This window comes from Schistocerca cancellata, chromosome 2 (genome assembly GCF_023864275.1).
Source record: "Schistocerca cancellata isolate TAMUIC-IGC-003103 chromosome 2, iqSchCanc2.1, whole genome shotgun sequence".
Taxonomy (NCBI): domain Eukaryota; kingdom Metazoa; phylum Arthropoda; class Insecta; order Orthoptera; family Acrididae; genus Schistocerca; species Schistocerca cancellata.
In genome coordinates this window covers 355,147,350-355,164,162 of record NC_064627.1, presented here as the reverse complement: position 1 = coordinate 355,164,162, position 16,813 = coordinate 355,147,350, and the positions used below count along the sequence as shown (strand labels likewise).

The 16,813-nt window shown below is 43.5% G+C and overlaps 1 protein-coding gene across 1 annotated transcript; it reads right to left on the bottom strand.

Moving 5' to 3' along the window:
- Positions 1–3,256: 3,256 nt before the first annotated feature.
- On the bottom strand, positions 3,257–3,871 carry LOC126154034 (gustatory receptor 68a-like). The gene has a single exon (XM_049916109.1). It carries the CDS (start codon positions 3,869–3,871, stop codon positions 3,257–3,259), a length of 615 nt encoding a protein of 204 aa, XP_049772066.1.
- Positions 3,872–16,813: the final 12,942 nt, after the last annotated feature.

The following is a 16,813-nucleotide window of genomic DNA, read 5'->3' as shown; positions in this document are numbered from 1 at the left end:
CTTCATAGAAATTGCTGCCACAGTTTCTCCTTTTCAGCACTCAGGACAGTGTTCATGTATTATTGTGTTATCACTAGTTTTCCATGTCGGTTGTGAGTATTGCCAACCTGGAAATTGGGATATTTTAAAGTACATTTTCATATTCATGTGTGTGTGTGTGTGTGTGTGTGTGTGTGTGTGTGTGTGAGGGAGAGAGAGAGAAAGAGACAGAATTAGAGAAGATCTGTTAGCAGTTCGGTAAAGATGTGGATGGTGTCAGTACAATCACGATTTTTCGATTTCAAGCTCTACTAACAGTGAGGGAAGCACCTTGTTGACTTCAGAGCATATAAAAAGCAATAATAAACGCAGAAAGATAATTTTACGACAAATTCATAAGGGAAAAAACTGTTTTTAAACTATAAATAACAAGGTGTAGAAACATATCAATTGTAGAACCAGGTGGTCATAATTAAAGTGCAGCTACTCACGGAGGTCCAGTGTTTGAGATTAGATTAGATTTACTTTCATTTCAATTGATCCATAGCGAGGAGGTCCCCCAGGATGTGGAACATGTCAGAAAAACAATAATACATGACAAATATTTACAACTGAAACAAATAAGTTAATGTACCTTCCCCAGGTGCCAAGTGGAATGATCCTCATGTTTTTTAATGAACACTATATGAAAGAATCATTTTACAAACACTAATGCACTGAATTTAAAATAAAAAAGTGTTTTTTTTATTTAGGAGATAATAAATATGTAATAGAACTACTACAATACTTATTTACAATGAACACATTATTGCACTGACGTGGTGCAGAAATTAGATTGTAATTACACACACACACACACACACACACACACACACACATACACACAGTGTGGACTGTAATTATCATATGGCATCCAAACTTGGTAGATATGCTAATGTGGAACCAGTTTGTGCTGGACAAAGATTACTTTCAGTTTTGGCCTCCACGTGCAAATCTGGTGTTGTATATCATCTCATCGACATTTCCAATGCTCTTATTGAACAAATTGTGCAAGTAGCAGTTAGTAATAAAATCAATATTACGTCTTTCTCACTTGTTTGGTCTTTTCTGCCAACTTTCCATTCTTAATTCATTATGTGTGAAAACATTTCTATACGCCTTTTTTGTATTCAAGAGCCTGATATGCACCTGGTGGTGGAAATTGGAACTAATTTTTTCCAGTGTAAATCGGTTCCCCATTAATGGATTACTATATCGACCAAGTTTGTCTTCCATGCGATAGCTCCAGCCCGCATTGGACGTCTTTGAGTAGCTGCACTTTAATTATAATCACCTGGCATATTTCCGGAACCAGCACTGCTAAAAAATAAAATAAAAAATAAAAGCAAAACACGTCTAGCACAAAATTCTCTTAAAGAATTGAGTCTGAAAAGACCATAACAACTGATGTACACTGAGGTGACAAAAGTTCATGGGGTACGTCCTAATATCGTGTCTGACCTCCTGCTTGGGGTAGTTCAGCAGCTCGACGTGGCATGGACTCCACAAGTCCTTGGAAGTCCTCTGCAGAAATATTTTGCTGTGCTGCCTCTACAGCCGTCCACAACTGCGAAAGTTTTCCCGATGCAGGAGTTTATATACGAACTAGCCTGTCGATTCCGTCCTAGCTCAGGCGATCTGGGTGGCCAAATCATTCCTTCGAATTGCCCAGAATATTCTACAAAGCAGTCGCTAACAATTATGGCCCAATAACAAGGTGCGTTGCCATTCATTTAAAAAAATCCATCGATGTTTGGGAACATGAAGTCCATGAATGGCTGCAAATGGTCTCCAAAAACTTGTCAATGAAAGTAAGAATATTGATCATGCCGCAAATCAATTTTTGACCTTTTTTTTAATACGTTTACAATAACTTTCAATCATGATCGGGTTATCAAATGGTTCAAATGGCTCTGAGCACTGTGGGACTTAACTTCTGAGGTCATCAGTCCCCTAGAACGTAGAACTACTTAAACCTAACTAACCGAAGGACGTCACACACTTATCCATGCCCGAGGCAGGATTCGCACCTGTGACCGTAGCGGTCGCGCGGTTCCAGACTGAAGCGCCTAGAACCGCTCGGCCACTCCGGTCGGCTCGGGTTATCAGATTGTACAGAGATTGTGTGTGTTTTTTTTATTATTTGTAATTTTGATTTTATTTATCAACAAAACGATTTCCAGTAAGTGACGGTTCAGTTGGGCCAGAGGATGCATTCAAATCCTTGTAAATACAGTCCACTCCATTATGAAGCCACCACCAGCTTGCACAGCGCCCTGTTGACAACCTGGGTCCATGGCTTCGTGGAACGTCACATTCGCATCCTACTGTCAACTCTTATCAATTGAAATTGGGACTCATCTGGCCAGGCCACGGTTTTCCAGTCGTCTAGTGCCCAACCGATATGGTCACAAGCCCAGGTGACGTCAAGCTTTTAGCGAAGACATTCACGTTGGTGGTCTGCTGCCATAGCCCTCTAACGCAAAATTTCGTTGCACTGTTCTAACGGGTAAATTCATCTTACGTCCCACATTGATTTCTGCTGTTATTTCACGCAGTGTTACTGTTGGCACTGTCAACTCCACGGAAACGCCACTGCCCTCGCTTGTTAAGTGAAGGCCGTCGGCCATTGCGTTGTTCGTGGTGAGGATTAATGCCTGAAGTTTGCTATTCTCGGCACACTCTTGACTCTGTGGATCTCAGAATATCGAATTCCTTAATGGAATGTCCCATGTGTCTAGCTCGACTACCATTCCGCGTTCAAAGTCAGTAAATTCCCGTCGTGCAACCATAATCACGTGGGAAACATTTTCATATGAGTCATTTAAGTACAAATGACAGCTCCGTCAATGCACTGGCCTTTTAACTTTGTGTACTAGAAATTTTGGATATTTGTGGTACTCTATGGGACCAAACTGCTGAGGTTATAGGTCCCTAGGCTTACAAACTACTTAATCTAGCTTAAATTATCTTACGCTAAGGACAGCACACACCCATGCCTGAGGGACGACTCGAACCTCCGACGGGCGGAGCCGCGTGAACCGTGTCAAAGCGCCCAAGAAACTACTGCCATCTGGATTTGTGAATATCGCTGTCATGTCTTAACGCCATCTCAGTCTATAGCAGCTTCTGCAGAGATCTTCATGCAAACACACACACACACACACACACACACACACACACACATACACACACACACACATACATATAACGATCACTCGCACTCAGTTTTCCATAACTACTTGAATGAGAGCTGTCCTAATATGACGAGGTACGTCACCATCGCAGCGAGCGCAGAAACCAAGAGTCGGCGGTCAAGAGTGACGAATCCGGCAGCGGTGAAGCGGAGTGGTGGACTGTGGAGAGTGAGCCGCAAGAAGGCCTCCAGTTCGGCACATCGGTGGTCGGACATCACTGAGGCCCTCAAGAGAAACAAGCCGCAGGCAGCCGCCTCGTCTGCGGCGGCAGAGCAGCTCAGACACACCAACAGGATATTCAGCGAGTGGTAGGCCGCCCAGAGTCCCGAGACGGCTGACGATTCGCTGTACGAGAACTCGACGATCCAGTGCGGCCTGACGAGCTGCATGAGGATCTCGTAGGCGCTGCACAAGGCGCTGCACAGACAATATGCGACGTCGAAGGCCATCGGCAGGCCGAAGTAGCTCTGTAGGAACTCGGCGGCGTGCGAGAGCGCCATTTGAGCTTTTCGCAGCTGCCGCAGTCTCCCGGCTGGTGCCACGTGTCTCGACGGGCCGACCACTGGCCACCACATCGTAGGGTCACCAGACAGAGGCAGCAACGACCGGAGGTCAGCGTTGAGGCTGCAGAACCTTTCTCGCAACTCCAGGACCATTCCGACGAACTGTAATGTCGCTGTCCCGTGGAAGAACTCTTCGACAATGTAGAAAAAGATTACATGTGCCTCGCCGTAACGTTTCGACGTTATGAATCCGACGACAATCACCATCATACAATGAATAACGAAAAGGAAACCTACCAGGCTCTTTGCATGTCCTCCTTTACTTCTCAGCAGACACGAATCTGCGCAATTGAGTGCTTCAGTGAACGGTAGTAGCCAGTGGTGTCGACTAAAGGCACACGTCCCGAACATTAGCAGCAGTTTCATTCTCCCCATCAAATCCGACGCGAGATACGTTATCGGTGCAAGTTCAAAAACTCGTAAATACAAACGAATACGACTGTATGAAAGCGCTGAAGCCATGAGCAGGGTGAATATGAACCAGAGGTAAGGAATAATCTTCGACTTCTTGTCGAACAAACTCTTCCGTGCACTGTGACAAGTTTCCGCCTTTGTTTGAAATCCCAGTGGCGCTAATCCTAATATTTGCCAAATTAGTAACAATGGTTGAAGGATGACACGAAAATGAGTCATGTCTTTTGTAACGTACACGCAAATATTGACAAGTAGAACTCTTTTTCTTTTAGTGTGTAAATAAAAAGTAAGCTAAAATGATTTATCTTTGCCGCAGTTCACGCGGTTCTCACTGTATTTGAATTTGCTAACGTCTGACGACTCAGGGCCATACACTCCTGCCTTTAAAGCCCAGTTCAATGTATTTGCGTATGCCTAGAAGCATCTGACTAGACTGACGACTTCATTTGCTGATGGTTTGAACACGTTCTCATTAAATTGAAAACCAACTGGACGTTTCTATCGACTGCGTGTGTCAGCTCTTATCGTTGTTCCTCAGGTCTGCAAATACGAACAGTTCATTGCACAATACGTGACATGTATTTTCTACTGACCGCTGCTAAGTTGTTTTATCACCAGAATCACACTCTTTCAATAAATAAATAAAATTAAAATTACAAATAATAAAAAAACACGCAATCTGCATATAATCTGTTAACCCTTCATGATTGAAACTTATTGTAAACATATTTAAAAAAACAATAGGTCAAATACTTATTTGCGGCATGATCAGTATTCTTACTTTCACTGGCAAGTTTTCAAAATCATTTTGGTGGTATTCTGATCTAACAAGGGTCACGTTTTCATTTGAACCTAAGGTTTTGTTTGTTTGTTTGTAGAGGGATTTTATCAGGATAGTAAATATGCTGAAAGTATGAATGTCATTACCAAAACACATTTAATCTCATGACAATGAAAAACATGAAATATCACATACACATTTTCAGTATATAATTTGAAGATTCCTTTGACTAGTCAAATAACAGTTTTTCTACATTCTATGAAGCATATACGTCCCATTAACTACAAATGGCATATAGATCATTGGAATTACTGAGAGGTGTGTATAATGGTCTATAATGTGTAAGGACACATAATTTCCCACGTCAAACATTCTTACAATTTAAATATCGATTTACGTGATTTTCATGAAACAGGTGCTCTGTACCAGCTGTAAACATATCCCGCCCACTCTTGATCGCTCATATATTTCTGCATATCCTGCCCATGGTCAGTAATATTTCTTCTGTAATTTTTTCCGATAGGTTTCTGCTAGATTGTAGCATCAAATAGACATGTGACGTATACGTTTAACCCTCATAACTGTCTATTACTTTATGGAACATACGTTTCTCACTAACTACGAAAGGATTAAAATGATGCTACTTTCCAGTGAAATAATTTCCAGATTCATTTCGTTTCCCCTATGCATCCTTCAACCCCTCAAAGGATCAGGGCACTGTCTTACAGCAAGTTTTGGTGACGAAACAAAACTATGTTCGATCATAATATCGCATTGACACATAAATTCATTTATGTTATAAAATATGTATATATGAATGTTGCACATCTCCTCCTAGACCACTGCACCAATTCTAACCAAACTTTGTACACATATTATTTACTGTCTGGTAAGAAACGCTTTGATGGCAAGAACCACTTACTATCAAACAGTATTTGAAAATGAGAGCACTTAATGACATGCAACAAACTATACACGTTGTTTCAAATCTTTAGGAAGCTTTAATCACTGCCAACCCCTACATCTTCACTGCTCATGCAGCTGAGGCATGACGTTTTAATTTATTACGTCTTTACTACTAACGGTATTGGCGCCACATTTTGCAGACGGTGTTCGCATCCTCAACTAAATGTACCAGCGAAATTAATATAATTGTGCGACACATGGTTTAAAAAATATGACGTCATAAACAATCAGATGCGTTGAAGGCTAAATTTACACTGAAAGACTAAATCGTTATGGCCACTGCTCACCGCGACTCCGGATGCCACCTGATGGTATTGCGAGCACGTGAGGCGTTAAGAGAAGTACACTACGTGATCAAAAGTATCCGGACACCCCCAAAACATACGTATTTCATATTAGGTGCATTGTGCTGCCACCTACTGCCACCTACTCCACATCAGCGACCTCAGTAGTCATTAGATATCGTGAGAGAGCAGAATGGAACGCTCCGCGGAACTCACGGACTTCGAACGTGGTCAAGTGATTGGGTGACACTTGGGTCATACGTCTGTATGCGAGATTTCCACACTCCTAAACATCCCTAGGTCCACTGTTTCCAATGGATAGTGAAGTGGACACGTGAAGGGACACGAACAGGCCGACCTCGTCTGTTGACTGAAAGAGAGCGCCGACAGTTGAAGAGGGCCGTAATGTTAATAGGCAGACATCTATCGAGACCATCACACAGGAATTCCAAACTGTATCAGGATCCAATGCTTAGCACTATGAAAGTTAGGTGGGAGGTGAGAAAAATTGGATTTCATAGTCGAGCGGCTGCTCATAAGCCACACGTCACGCCGGTAAATGCCAAACGACGCCTCGCTTGGTGTAAGGGGCTTACACATTGGACGACTGAACTGTGGAAAAACGTTGTGTGGAGAGACGAATCACGGTACACAATGTAGCGATCCGATAACAGGGTGTGAGTATGGCGAATGCCCGGTGAACGTCATCTGCCAGCGTGTTAGTGCCAACAGTAAAATTCGAAGGTGGTGGTGTCATGGTGTGGTCGTGTTTTTAATGGAGGGGGCTTGCATCCCTTGTTGTTTTGCGTGGCACTATCACAGCACAGACCTACATTGATGTTTTAAGCACCTTCCTGCTTCCCACTGTTGAAGAGCAATTCGGTGATGGAGATTGCAACATTCAACACGATCTAGCACCTGTTCATAATGCACGGCCTGTGGCGGAGTGGTTACACGACAGTAACACCCCTGTAATGGACGGGCCTGCACAGAGTCCTGACCTGAATACTATATAACGCCTTTGGGATGTTTTTGAACGCCGAGCTTCGTGCCAGGTCTCACCGACCGACATCGATACCTCTCCTCAGTGCAGCACTCCGTGAAGAATGGGTTGCCATTCCCAGGAAACCTTCCGGTACATGATTGAACGTATGCCTGCGAGAGTGGAGGCTGTCATCAAGGCTGAGTGTGGGCCAACACCATATTGAACTCCAACATTACCGATGGAGGACGCCATGAAATTGTAAATCATTTTCAGCCAGGTGTCCGGATACATTTGATCACATAGTGTACGTAAGCGGAGCGGAGGCGAAGATGTGGGCTGCAAACAAGGATATCCACTGAGATAAGCAACTCTGAAAAAGGGCAGATTATTAGCACGAATTGCTATGAACGAGAACCTCAAAAATAGCAAAGCTGATCGAATAATCACGTGCTACTATCGTGAGCATCTACACTAAGTCGTAGAAGAACAGTGAAACTTCCACTAGGCGTTATGTAGGTAGACGTCCAGGACTTTTCATTGACGTGGGGTACGGAGACTTGTCCGTTCGTAATATAGGATAGATGATCTGTGGTCTCTCTGCCGAAAGGGCATGATGCTGGGCACCCACAACTGTTTCGGAGCACTTTGATAGTGGTACATTGTTGAACATGGAACTCCGCAGCAAACGACCCCTACGTGAGCCCATGTTGAACCAACGACATCGACAATTACGACTGCAGTGGTCACGGGATTCGACCGTGATTCATTGGAAACGTGTCGGCTCTTCGGATGAATCATGTTTCTTGCAACATCATGTCGATGTTCGTCCTCACAAATGCTGTAGTCGAGGCGAAAGGAGGCTCCAAACATGCCCGCGCCACGGGCGTAGGGTCATGGGAGCAATTACTATGGGAAACGTCCCCTACACAGCATCCCTTCATGCTTGATGTTTTCCCCAACGGTGATGTCATATTTCATCAGTATAATTGTCCATGTCTCGAACTCGTTCCACAGTGGTTTGAAGACCATGATAGTGAAATGACGTTGATGCCTTGACCACCGAATTCGTCATATGTGAATCCGATGAAACTCTTCTGGGTCGCTATCGGGCGCTATAAGCACTTACACAAATCACGGCCCATTATTTACGAGAAGTACATGATTTCTGTGTGGACATCTGATTCCACATACCTCCACAAACCTATCAACAAATTACATATTCGATGGTAGGCAGAACCGGTTCTGTGTCGCGTTCCTGAGATGGACAACAAGCTATTAAGCAAATGATCATAATGTTTTGGCTCGTCAGTGTATCACATCTTTGCTACTACCACTATTCCCAACATATTTTACAGACTGTATCCACATATGCCTCCTAAATGTACTTACAAAATTATGTCATTCTTCAACACATGATTCAGGATATCTGAAGCTATAAATAGCCGCATCATGGGCGATGTTTAAATTTATTAATTCTTTGATACTAACTACATCCGCAAAACATTTAAAAGACAGTATCCACATATGCCGCTGAATCTACCAGCAAAATTATATCATTGAACGGCAAATAGTTCAGGGGATATGACGTCACAAACATTGAGCTGCGTGAAAACGAAACTCCAGGACGAAATTCGCTAGAGGTGCAGGTGAACTATGTGTACAAATATGTGTGAAATACGTTAAATATATGTGAAATATACGTGACGTTTGCGTACGTAGACAAAGCCACTAGTAAAATGCTCCTCTTTAATCCCTGTATCTATTTCAACTAAATATGGAACACATACTTACTGGACTCGCATTCGGAAGGACGACGGTTCAATCCCGCGTCCGGCCATCCTGATTTAGGTTTTCCGTGATTTCCCTAAATCACTCCAGGCAAATGCCGGGATGGTTCCTCTGAAAGGGCACGGCCGACTTCCTTCCCTAATCCGATGAGACCGATGACCACGCTGTCTGGTCTCCTTCCCCAAACCAACCAACCAACACATACTTACTATCTGTGATGGGTTAAGAACTAGCAATCTCCTATTGAGTTAGGGGTGATGACGTCGAGAGAGAAGGGAGCAGGAGGAGCTGGCCACAAATAGTAAAGGAGGATCGGGGAATGGACAGAAAGGGAAGATGGGAAGGACAGAGAGAGGAGAGGAGGAGATGAACAATAACAGAAAGAGAAGGAAATAAAAAAGGGGATGGAGGACAAAGAGAGGAACAGAGGGAGGAGGAAATGGATAGAGAAAGGGAAGAGGATGAGATGGAGGGAGAAAGGGGACAGTCAATAAAAGAAAGGGAGGCAGGAGATAGGGAGGGGGAGGGGCAGATAGACAGACAGAGAGGGGGAATGACAGAAAGGGATAAGGAGGAGAAGGTTAGACAGATGGAGGTGGAAGAGATGGACAGAGAATTGGGAAAGGAGTAGATGCACAGAACGAGGGAGTAGGAGGAAATGGACAGAGAGAGGTGACAAGGAGATGACAGAGAGAGGGGGAGGAGGAGATGGGCAAAGAGAGGGAGGAGGAGGAAATGGTAGAGAGATGGCAAGAAGGATGTGGATAGAGTGAAGAGAGTGGAGGAGGCTGATAAGAAAAGAAAAAGGAGGAGGAAGAGATAAGTAGAGAGAGGGGAGGAGGAAATGGCCAGAGAAAGGTAAGAGGAAGGGATGTACAGATAGAGGAGAGAGGAGGAAATGGACAGAGATTGGGGGGGGGGAGGAGTGTGACAGAGAGAGGGATGAGCAGATGGACAGAGGAGAGGAAATGGACAGAATGGCAAGAAGAGAAGATGGTAAGAGAGAGAGAGAGAGAGAGAGAGAGAGAGAGAGAGAGAGAGAGAGAGAGGGAGAGAAAGAGAGAGAGAGAGAGAGAGAGAGAGGAGGAGGAGGAGGAAGAGATGGCCAGAGAGAGAGGGGGAGGAGAGATGCACAGAAAGAGGAAGGAGATGGATAGACAGGCAGAGGAGATGGATAAAGATAGGGGTAAGAAATATATGGGCTAATAGAAGATAGGAAAAAATACATAACCATAGAACAGTGGGTAGTCAGCTAGTTGACTCATTAACTTTTTCAAGGTCAGGAAGAGAGGGGACCAGGAGAAAGGCGCCAATGAACATAGAAAATGGGAAGGAGGAGACAGAGAGAGGGGGCAGGAGAAGATGGAGACAGAGGGGGAGGAGAAGATGGACAGAGAAAGTGGGAGGATGTGATGGACTAAGCGAGGGGGAGAGAGAGGAGGCAAGAGGAGATGGAGAGAGGGACAGAGGGTGAAAAAAAAAAGGTTCAAATGGCTCTGAGCACTATGGGACTGAACATCTGAGGTCATCAGTCCCATAGAACTTAGAACTACTTAAACCTGACTAACCTAAGACATCACACACATCTATTCCCGAGGCAGGATTCTAACCTGCGATCGTAGCAGTCGCATGGTTCCGGAGAGAAGCGCCTAGAACCGCTCGGTCACAGCGGCCGGCTACAGAGGGGATAGGAGGAGGACGAGGAGGAGGAGGAGGAGGAGGAGGAGGAGAAGGAGGAGGACGTGATGGACAGAGAGCGGGGGAAGAGGAGGAGGTGGAAAAAGAAAGGGGGTGGGGAAGATGAACAGAGAAAGCCGAGAGAAGGAGATTAGAACGTATATCCAATTACCATACATATCAGCAATGTGATTTCTCTTTTCTTTCTTTTCCATTTGAGGAGACGGAGCCATAGTAAAGCCTGGCTGGATATAGCTAGTAGTTCAAACAATCATCAAATGCTTCAGTTCAGAGACGTCGAGCCAATGTTGACGACCTCACGACCACTTAAGAATATATAACGTCGATAAAGGGAAGTGAATCATTCAGATCAATGAATCCATATATACCACAAAAATGTATGTATGTATGTACTGTATGTATGCTCCACACCGACTTCTAAACTACTGGATCAATTTCAGCTGAACATGGTACAACTATTACTTACTGTCTGGAGAGAATAGCTGTGGGGCGATAGAACCACCTACCTATGAAAGGGGGCGGCGGTGAAAAAATAGTGTAACTCACGACGCGTGAATTCACTGGTTTTATTCACCAATATTTGGGAACGAGAGCACTTAGTGACAAGCAACAAACTTTACGCATAATTCCAAACTTTTACGAAACTTTTTATCGCTGACAACCCCCACGAAATGATGAAACGAAAAGAAGTTCATTGATTACTACATACTACATTTTTGCTATTCACGCAGTAAAACTGCTGCATCAGACATAGCGTTTTAATTTATTACGTATTTAATAATAATGCTTTCGCGACACAATCTTCAGACAGTATCCCCATACATCATCGAATGCACGTCCAAAATTATATCATTGTTTGACACACAGTTCAGGAGACATCACATCCCAAATAGTGATATGCGTGAAAAACTGCCGCATCAGGAAGATGTCTCGGATGTAGTATCGACTTATGGCGTTGAGTGTACCCACAGAATTATGTTACTGTACGACACGTAGTTCAGGAGATATGACGTCATAAACGCGGAGATGTGTGAAAAACGGTCACATCACGCATGATTTTTGATTTATTACGGTTACTACTAACTCTATTCGCAACACGTTTCGCGGATAGTATAATAATATACCCCTGAATGTAACTGCAAAACTGCATCACTGTGCGACCCACTTTCATAGAGACTGACCTGCTTGAAATCGAAACTGCAGGACAAAATTCGCTACAGTTGCAGGTGAAATATGTGTGCAAATATGTGCGAAATACACAAAAATATAAGTGACATATGTGTGACATATATGTGACATATTCGTATTCTGACAAAGCCGCGAGTAAAAAGCTCCTCCTAAGCCTCTGGTTCGATTTCTACAAATCGTGGCACACGTATTACTATCCGGAAAGAAATACTATGGAGGTAAGAACCAGCAACTTCCTACTGGAGTGGGGATGATAACGTGGAGAAACTTTGGAAATTTGTGGTAAGATTCTCTGGGCCCAAACTGCTGAGGTCACTGGTCCCTAGGCTTACACACTAATTAAACTAACTTACGCTAAGGATAACACACACACCCATGCCCGAAGGAGGACTCGAACCTCCAACGGGGGTGGGGCGGGTGGCAAGGCGCCTGAGCCCGCATGGCTACCCTGCACGGCATAACGCGGAGAGAGGAGCCCGCATGGCTACCCTGCACGGCATAACGCGGAGAGAGAAAGGGGAAGGAAGAGATGGGCAGAATGAGATGGGGAATGAGGAGATGGACACAGATATTAGGGACGAGGCGATGGACGAAATGAGGGGGAGGGGGGGATGGAGAGAGGAAGGTAAGAGGAGGAGATGAACAGGGAGAGTAGGGGAGGAGTAGAATTGAACTAAATACATACAGGATACTCAGCTAGTTATGAATAAAATAGTTTGGACCAGAAAAATATGTTTTCTTTTCGAATACTTGCACTGATGACACATTTAAATACTGACATCCACAGTGAGTCGTTACAGAACTCGCATATTACTATTCTGAGAAATTTGCTGGCCGAATTTGCTTATAGTGACAATTCAACATGGCCTCTAAGTGAGACGTACAGTTATTTGACATATTCAAAAAAGTTATTTATGAGACAGATCTCAATGCCTTTTCATTTTGTAGGGAATAGAAGCTTTGGTGTCTGTTGGAGACACTCAGATGAACGTTTCACACATGCTGAGATAAAATTAGTGTTGCCGAAGTAACAAGTATCTCTAAATTTTTATAGAAAGAGCAGCTAGAGTGCATTATAGGTAATTAATGGGAATTTACATTATTATTGTTATTATTTTTGAGTCCTCAGTATTCTGACTGGTTTGATGCTGCCCGCCACGAACTTCTCTCCTGTGCCAACCTCTCCATCTCAGAGTAGCACTTGTAACCTACGTCCTCAATTACCTGTTGGATGTATGTCAATCTCTCTCTTCCTCTACACTTTTTGTCCTCTACGGCTCCCTGTAGTACCATTGAAGTCAGTCCCTGATGTCTTAACAGATGTCCTATCATCCTGCCCCTTCTCCTTGTCAGTTTTTCCGCATATTCTTTTCCTCTCCGATTCTGTGCAGAATTTCCTCATTCCTTACCTTATCAGTCCACCTAATTTTCAACATTCGTCTGTAGCACCACATCTCAAAAGCTTTGATTCTCTTCTATTCTGGTTTTCCCGCAGTCCATATTTCACTACCATACAAAGCTGTGTTCGAAACGTATATTCTCAGAAATTTCTTCCTCAAATTAAGACCTTTCTTTGATATTAGTAGACTTCTCTTGGCCTGGAATGCCACTTTTGCCAGTACTAGTCTGCTTTTGCTGTCCGCCTTGCTCTGTCCGTCATCGGTTATTTTGCTGCCTAGGTAGCGGAAATCCTTAACGTCATCTACTTCCCGACCAACAATCCTGATGTTAAGTTTTTCGCTGTTCTCATTTCTGCTACTTCTCATTACTTTCGTCTTTCTTCGACTGACTTTCAAGTCGTATTCTGTACTCATTAGACTGTTCATACCGTTCAGCAGATCATGAAGTTCTTCTTCACTTTCACTCAGGATAGCAATGTCATCAGCGAATCGTGTCATTGATATCCTTTCACCTTAAATTTTAATTCCGCTCCTGAACCTTTCTTTTATTTCCTATTGCTTCTTCGACGTACAGATTGAAGAGTAGGGGCGAAAGACTACATCCCTGTTTTACACCCTTCGTTCTTGGTCGTCCACTCTTATTATTCCCTCTTGGTTCAAAAAATGGTTCAAATGGCTCTGAGCACTATCGGACTTAACTTCTGAGGTCATCAGTCCCCTAGAACTTAGAACTACTCAAACCTACCTAACCTAAGGAAATCACACACATCCATGCCCGAGGCAGGATTCGAACCTGAGACCGTAGCGGTTGCGCGGTTCCAGACTGTAGCGCCTAGAACCACTCGTCCACCTCGGCCGGCCCTCTTGGTTCTTGTACATATTGTATATTACCCATCTCTCCCTCTAGCTTATCCCTACTTTTCTCAGAATTTCGAACATCTTGCACCATTTTACATTGTCGAATGCTTTTTCTAGGTCGACAAATCCTATGAACGTGTCCTGACTTTTCTTTAGTCTTGCTTTCTTTATCAGTCGCAACGTCAGAATTCCCTCTCTCGACCTTTACCTTTCCTAAAGCCAAACTGATTGTCATCTAACATATCCTCATTTTTCTTTTCCATTCTTCTGTGTATTATTCTTGTCAGTAACTTGGATGCATGAGCTGTTAAGCTGATTGTGCTAGAAGTCTCGCACTTGTCAGCTCTTGCAGTCTTCGGCATTTTGTGGATGATGTTTTTCCGAAAGTCAGACGGTATATTGCCAGACTCGTACATTCTACACACTAACGTGAATAGTCGTCTTGTTGCCACTTCCCATAATGACTTTAGAAATTCTGATGGAATGTTATCGATCCTTTCTGCCGTATTTGATCTTAAGTCCTCCAAAGCTCTCTTAAATTCTGATTCTAGTACTGGATCCCCTATCTCTTCTAAATCGACCCCTGCTTCTTTGTCCATCACATCAGACAAGTCTTCCCCCTCACAGAGGTCTTCAATGTACTCTTTCCACATATCTGCTCTCTGCTCTGCATTTAAAAATGGAATTCCCATTGCACTCTTAATGTTATCACCTTTGGTTTTCATTTCACCGAAGGTGCTTTTGACTTTCCTATATGCTGAATCAGTCCTTCCGACTATCATTTCTTTTTCGATTTCTTCACATTTTTCAAGTAACCATTTCGCCTTAGCTTCCCTGCACTTCCTATTTATTTCATTCCTCAGCGACTTGTATTTCTGTATTCCTGAATTTCCTTTCATCGATCAGTTTAAGTATTTCTTGTGTTACCCATGGTTTCTTCGCAGTTGCCTTCTTTGTACCTATGTTTTCTTTCCAGCTTCTGTTATTGCTTTTTTTAGAGATGTCCATTACTCTTCAACTGTATTCCCTACTGAACTATTCTTTATTGCTGTATCTACAGCCTTAGAGAACTTCAAGTGTGGCCGAGCGGTTCTCGGCGCTACAGTCTGGAACCGCGCGACCGCTACGGTCGCAGGTTCGCATCCTGCCTCGGGCATGTATGTGTGTCATGTCCTTAGGTTAGTTAGGTTTAAGTAGTCCTAAGTTATAGGAGACTGATGACCTCAGAAGTTAAGTCCCATAGTGCTCAGAGCCATTTGAACGATCTGAACTTCAAGTGTATCTGGTCATTCCTTAGTACTTCCGTATTCCACTTCTTTGCGTATTGATTCTTCCTGACTAATCTGTTAAACTTCAGCCTACTCTTCATCACTGCCGCATTGTGATCTGTGTCTATATTTGCTCCTGGGTACGCCTTACAATCCAGTAGCTGATTTGTGAATCTCTGTCCATGATTTAATCTAACTGAAATCTTCGGGTATCGCCTGGCCTTTTCCAAATATACCACCTCCTCTTGTGATTCTTGAACAGAGTGTTCGGTATTACTTGCTGCAACTTGTTAAAGAACTGAATCAGTCTTTCTCCTCTCTCATTCATTGTCCCAAGCCTATATTCCCCTGTAACATTTCCTTCTACTGTTTCCCCTTCAACTGCATTCCAGTCCCCCATGACTATTACTTTTTCCTTTGAGTATTGTATTACCCTTTCAATAGTCTCATACACTTTTTCTGTCTCTTCGTCTTCAGCTTGCGCCGTCGGCACGTATACCTAAACTGTCGTTGTCGGCGTTGGTATTCTGTCGATTCTGATAAGAATAACCCAATCACTAAACTGTTCACAGTAACACACTTTCTGCCATACCTTCCTATTCATAACGAATCCTACTCCTTTTATATCATTTTCTGCTGCTGCTGATATTACCCTATACTCATCTTACCAGAAATCCTTGTCTTCTTTCCATTTTACTTCACTGAACCCCTACTACATGTAGATTGAGCCTTTGCATCTCTCTTTTCAGATTTTTTAGCTTTTCTAGCACATTCAAGCTTCTGACATCCCACGTCCCGTCTCGTAGAGCTTTATCCTTTCGTTGATTATTCGGTCTTTTTCTCAAAGTCACCTCTCCCTTGGCAGTGTCCTCCTGGAGATCCGAATGGGGGACTATTTTTTGCCAATGGAGAGATCATCACGATACTCTTCAATTACAGGCCACATGTCCTGTGGATACACGTTATGTGTCTTTAATGCAGAGGTTTCCATTGCCTTCTGTATCCTCATTGCTGACTCTTCCGCCTTTAGGGCAGTTTCGCACCCCATGGGCGAGAGAGAGCCCTCAACTTCATTACGCCCCTCCACCCTCTTTGACAAGGCTGTTGGCTGAATGAGGGTGACTTCTTGTACTGGAAGTCTTCGGCCGCCAATGTTGATTATTAATCAAAATTTATGGGGTGGTGGGTTTCAGACAAGGGACGAGGACGTTTTGATTATGAATCAAGGACGCTAGCCCTAGACCACTGGTGCTGTTTCCATGTTTATGACATAAATTAAATAGCATTTGCAACCAACTTTACGCCTTCTCACGTATATAAATATTTTATCCTTGATTCCTTTCTAGAAGTCGTTCGACTTGAATGGAAGGCGAGTATAGCGGAATTTATTGTGAATTTTAATTGT

What these genes read in the sequence shown, in the direction of transcription:
- LOC126154034 (XM_049916109.1), bottom strand. Translation starts at nt 3,871, where the DNA reads ATGGTCCTGGAGTTGCGAGAAAGGTTCTGCAGCCTCAACGCTGACCTC.